The following is a 6,000-nucleotide window of genomic DNA, read 5'->3' on the forward strand; positions in this document are numbered from 1 at the left end:
CCGGCAGAATGCCGATGACGACGGACATTGTTCTTTAACGCTCGAAGAGCATCGCCAGTCACCGGACGGCGATCAACCAAGTTGTCATCGTACGCATCAACTCTTTTCGATCAGAATGGTGGCAACCATTATATCGTGGTACGCCTTGTCGTCGACAGGGTCGAACCCAATATGTTGAGAAGCGGCGGGGATACCCAAACTCCGAGAATTCGTGGGAGCTTTAGGTGCCACTTCGGCAAGACTATCCAGACGTCGTAGATGCTTATGTTCAGAAGGATCATGACGCATCCCATCGTCGTGAGCCCCGCGCTTCTCGGCCGTAGCCCGGAAGGCTAGAGGGGCATGAGTTGAGGTTAAGATGTGGCTCGGAGCTGCTATGGTCGTAGGATCACCTGTGTGAGAAACCACAGAGCTCGCGGGAGCGTGGTGGATGATTCCTTGTGTTGCAGGGCGACAATACATGGGAAGACAGCGTTGCACCTTGAGTTTGATAAACTCAAATCGGAGATGGCGATTTGAGTTTATCAAACTCAAGGTGCAACGCTGTCTTCCCAACGCGCACGTTCACTTCCTTGTGGCTTCGCTGTAAGGTAGACAGTGGGGAAACTTCTCGGTGCCACTGCAGCCATCGCTTAAAGAGCTCCTCATCATCTGCAGCGGGTTTGCTAGGGGCGAGCACCACATGAATAGTCCGCATTGCGGGTAAGGATGGCCTCCTCTTTCATCTCGAAGTCGAGCGCGGTACCTAACCACTGGGATTTTTTAAGTACCAAAAATCAAGCTCGGAGAGCTTTCCACTGGTCAAGCTCAGCTTGTGTTGTTGTCGAAGCACCCGACTACGTAGTCGCCTAAGGATCGAGTGATCGCGTCTTATGCTTCAGCAGCGTGATCTGCCGAGCGGAAGCCATAATCCAGACGAGGGTCTAAGACCGAACGTGGATACGATCGCATGAGGGATGCCCTGTGGGCAGCCTTCAAATGCTGCTTATGTGCCACGTCTGGACGATTGGTAACAAAAGTACTTCTATTCGAAATCGAGAGGTCGCGGAACGGACACGTTGTCCGCAGGGTTCGCGCTGGGCTCAAGTTGCACCGTTAGCGCACCTCGCCTTTCTCGTCTTCCCATGCTGGGAAAGGAGTATTAGCCACACCATTGTGTAATTTGTGTAATCCACAGCTTTGTGCGGTCACACCATCTTGGTGACCTACCCTTTCATACAAGGGTACGTGTAACCTCGTACCATTCTCTGATGTGAATATCCACAATTCACATTTTACTGTCGCCTCATACGAGGCTCACGTGTCTAAAACACCGTTAACTTCCCTAAGAACACCTTCGAACATTCTACGCTCAAAGATCCCTGCAACCTGAGTATTTACAACAGCTTTCATACTGCTTTTTTCTTAAGGTCTGCCGTAATGCTGCACGGATCTGCTTTTCGGGATGTGCCATATGGTTGAAGACTTAGATTCAGATTTTTTGTAAGGCATACGATAGGTCATCGTGTTCTTAAAATTGTGTATATCTCAGAAAACTCTATGTTCAGATGATTCGTAACATACAAATGGATTAGTACTTACATACGGACGTGCTGACGTGTCAAAAGGATACTCTAACGGTTGACGTGTCAAAAGGATGCTCTCACTGTTGACGTTAATTTCCCAACAGTAATTTGGTCCCGACAGAGTGCTGACCATCCATTTTATATGTGTTTTGATCATCTTAAAGGCATTTCCGGTGATGCCAGTATTAGCAAAATAGCTATCATAACACTAATATACGGCCAAGATATCTACACAAAGTCTTTCACCAAAATGGCCTATCTGTGGTTATTTTTTCGAATCGAATTCTGCTCTCTCAGCAACAAATCGGAGAGCTTTGTTCAGAGCTTTAAAACTAGGTTGGATATGTTCGCAGCGGACGATTCAAAAACGATGATCCGACGAAACGAGCTGATCGCGTCTTTTGAATCGCTTGCACGGAGAGACCGCGGGCAGGAGCGAGATGCTTTCACCCGTCAAGTTTCGGTGAACGACGCATATCATGCCGCTACACTTTCACACTTTTTCCATAACAACGCCCTGACGCCTTCGTTATCGATACTTATCAACTCGTCGGCTTCACGATAACTTTATTTTAGAGAGATTTAGCGTTAAGCACCACCTACAACTGTTTCTTAAAATTGCACTATATCACAAATCTGATTTAGCTCCATATATTGTAGCTATGATAGCAAATCCATACTTCCAACGTTTCCATGGCGGACGAAACGGAGGTTGAGACAGTCGTTCGAATTCAAGCTGTGGACATTCGTGACCTGTATCCAGAACTTTGCGCACAGGATGTGAGCTCGCGTACGTGTTTGCTGTGTAGCGCAAAGTTGAAGGATAAGACGCACAATCTCACGCGTCACCTGGAGCGACATCACGCTGGGGCTCTATTGCAACTACTAGAGCAGCGAAATGAAATTTCACCAAAAGTTCTTGTTTCCAAGAGGAAGCACGTACAGCCGAAAAAGTCAGAGGTGGTTAAGCAGTCAATGAGAGAGGATAAAGACACCCAGCTTAAGGTAGGGAACGCCAACCTTGCCCTTGCAAAATGGCTTGCACAAGAGCAGCTACCCGTTGATTTGATCAATAATTCTAGCTTTCGGCAATTTACTGAAGAGCTAAGTGGGCATTTTAATCTACCGACGGAGAAAGAGCTGCGTCAATTGCTAAAAACGTTAATGAACGGAAGGGATACGGCCGTTGAGCAACAGACAATAGCGAAAGGTGACGCTATGCTACCAGTTGATATGCTGGCACTCAAAGCTACTTCTCGTTGCAATGAAGACTCGCCACTTGTATCATGCAGTCGCATTGTGTGTGGTATTGTCACCAGTGGTGAAGCCAAAGTAAAAGTTTTACGAGCAACAGCATCGCTGCTCGATGCTCAAACTTGTCGAGGCAAAGTTTTAGGCAAGAATGGCGTGCTTGGCAGGTTTTTTGTTGGAATTGTTTGTCAGATACAGCCGTCTGTGCTGAGTCAGGTAGACTCAGTGAATGATGCAAGCTCTATTAAGTTATTCGACAAAGTCATTCCATCACCTTATGATGTACTTGACATGCAGGAGCAACGCGAATATGATCATCAAACGAGTCAAAGTGGCCACAATCTGGACCGAAAACACAGTGGCGCTCTTGCCGAATACATTGTACTGCCAGTCTCAAATCTGTTGGTAGTTCCTCCAACTGTTCCCGATGATCTGGCACTTCTATCACATGACATGTCTATCGTTCTTTCCATTGCTAGCGAATTGCACCGACAATCAATAAAAAACATTGCGATTGTAGCAGACGGACCATCGATAATCGTGTCCAATTTGCTATTACGATATTTGCATCAAGCCTCGCAGCCCGCACCGCAAAATATCTACGTGATTATCACGTCTTCAGCCAGCTCGTCTGTGTGGTCACAGTACGCTTCCATCATTCCTTTAAATATTCATCAGCCCGACGCTGAGGCCAACCTGATAGCTCAACAGCCTGGGGTAGTGGTGGATGCCATTGTGGATCTAATCGGTTCTGAAGCTTCGACCGTATTTGCCACTCAATTGGTGCAGCCTATGGGCTGCATTGTGCTTGTAGAGCGATCACAGTCTGACCTGGATCCGCAATCGACGATCGCCATGGATATGAATAGTTTGGTCGTAAAAGAGTTAGAGATCGTCAATGTGAGTGGTGGAAAGAAATTCCTGAACGACGCACTTCAATACTTGGCAACCCAGGTGACGAATTCAGAAAGCGCGACAGAGTTGCGCAAGTGCTTGCTAGATTGCGTACAGTTCCCACACGCACTTCACAAGCTCCAAACAATTCCAGAACAAATGCTTGAATCGCGATATCTTCAGGTGGCGTTAACTTGAGTAAAAATTATGAATGATTAAAATGGAAGTCTTCTATCGAAAATGGTTGCTCATTTTTCATTGCTTTGCTTAACCACAGACCTGATGAGCACGCTAAGGTTTCTCAGCCGATTTTTTTCTGAAATTACTACATCAGGTCATTTGGTTCTAAAGCTTCGGACGGAACTGCTGAAAGGACTGCTGTAGCCCCACACCTTGCTTGACAGCATCTGCAATTTTATTGTCCTGCTCTTCGATTATTTGTGCTTTAGCTGCAATCTCAGCAGCATGCTCAACAGGGATGACAATGACACCGTTGATGTCACCTCTTATGATGTCGTTGTTGCGGACAACACACCCTCCTATTACAACGGGGCACTTGACACTCGCAACCATCGTACTACCTCGTTGTCCATGAACTGTAGTACCACAGGAAAAAATGGGTAGGCAAATCGAGCTGATCTCCTCGATATCTCGAATTCGTCCGTTTGTAACGACTCCAGCAGCACCGCGAATCTTGGAGGCCGAGGCCAACAATCCACCAAAGACACCAGTTGTAGTGTCTGTGGGCGCACTGATGACAATAACTTGCCCCACCTCGATCAAATCTACGTAATGAAACGGTAATTTGCTTACTGCAGGACCAGTGGCAGGTACGACTTGTACCGTGAATGCAGGTCCACAGATATTTACTGTCAGTGGGGCGGTAATGCCGCGCAGGAGAGTCACGTCCACGATGTGGCCTTGGATTTTTAGTTGCGCCATGGCATCAGCTATGGCGCAGACAGAGAGTTTGGCTAGATGCTGCTGCGCGTCGGAAGGTAAGGCAGAGATGGCAGCCATAGCAAATCGTTAGATTTGATCAAAAGCGTATTTTCAACAATGGTTTTAAGAGGTTGTCGAAATTCGTTTTCGAAGATATTCCAAGAGAACTAGGCTAAACTTGTGTGTACGTTTTGAAACAAGCTCGTAGCAATATTGTCGGTGGCAAAGTTTTTAAAGCTCTTTCACTTCAACTGCCTATTGCACTATACCGATCTACGCTTTAATTGATCACTGATGAATGGTTTGCAAGCCCGTAGGACTTTGACGATAAATGATACCAGTACTTTTCGAATATCATGTTGTATTAAAGTTGTTTAGTGAATAGATCGTCAAATGGGATAAGCTGTCCGTCCGCCTTATCTTTTTTGTTGTCCATCGTCCTATTCTGGATGTTATATTTAAATGAGTAAACCAATCGATACAAGATGCCACGCAATACATGTGTCCACTCGTTACAAAACGAGTATTGCGCGAGTTTTTATGTTCATCGTGCCTCGATTATTGTCACTCACCTCCACGAAAATGTTTTTTCTAGCGGTAGCTCTTGCTCACATACATAAGTATCTGAGTAAAGTAGCAAATACGAAGCAACAACCGCGTGGCAACACTCAAATCTGCCCGTCGAGCAGATAACTGAAGAAGAGCAAGACGGACTTCGCATCTCAATTAGAAAGACTCTGTGAGGTCTTATCTAATCCATTAACCAGTTCAGACGTTACAGCATATAATATATTTTTGCTCGAATGTTATATAGAGCTCTGGCGATAAAGGTGCTTACATCTTATCATCATGGCTTTGCACTTTGTGATGCTAGCATCTTGATCAACCATAATATTTATGTTAAGCCATCAAGCCGCACAGCTGCATACGTTGTGCTTCCACGATTCATCTTCGTCTCTCAATGAACGAGCTTCCATGTGAGTAATGTTACATGGATCATTCATCTCGTCATTACGTATCTATGGAGGCATCAACAAGCTAATAAGCAAAAAAGTAATCGAACTGCTTTAGCCTTTTTGTTCTTACTTGCAGCTTATGAATGATCACGCTTCTATACCAATTTCGTATCAGTCGTGTCTGGTGGTTCTTTGTCAATTGTGTATTTCAACCAGAGAGGCAAGCGCAATCGAGTTCTTAACTCCATTGTGTTGGTCTTGGTAGTTGAAAATAATGCTTTAGCGTTTTGATCACCGCATATGTACAAATTTCCGATTTTGAACAGCGCGACCCAATTGTAACGGGGTTACATGAGAGTGACCCGTCACTCTCCCAAGGGAGCTGTGGTGTG

At 45.7% G+C, this 6,000-nt stretch overlaps 2 protein-coding genes across 2 annotated transcripts; one reads left to right on the forward strand and one right to left on the reverse strand.

Moving 5' to 3' along the window:
• Window positions 1-2,258: 2,258 nt before the first annotated feature.
• PHALS_03231 (NAD(P)-binding domain) lies at window positions 2,259-3,993 on the forward strand (the record flags this gene model as incomplete). Its single annotated transcript, XM_024717510.1, has 2 exons — window positions 2,259-3,893; window positions 3,988-3,993. 2 exons carry the CDS (start codon window positions 2,259-2,261, stop codon window positions 3,991-3,993), a joined length of 1,641 nt encoding a protein of 546 aa, XP_024583002.1.
• Window positions 3,994-4,055: 62 nt separating this feature from the next.
• PHALS_03232 (-like protein) lies at window positions 4,056-4,730 on the reverse strand (the record flags this gene model as incomplete). The annotated part of the gene is made up of 1 exon (XM_024717511.1): window positions 4,056-4,730. The coding sequence occupies one exon, from the start codon at window positions 4,728-4,730 to the stop codon at window positions 4,056-4,058; it is 675 nt and encodes a 224-aa protein (XP_024583003.1).
• Between the last annotated feature and the right edge of the window lie 1,270 nt (window positions 4,731-6,000).

Source organism: Plasmopara halstedii (genome assembly GCF_900000015.1).
Source record: "Plasmopara halstedii genome assembly, contig: Scaffold_2103, whole genome shotgun sequence".
Classification (NCBI taxonomy): domain Eukaryota; phylum Oomycota; class Peronosporomycetes; order Peronosporales; family Peronosporaceae; genus Plasmopara; species Plasmopara halstedii.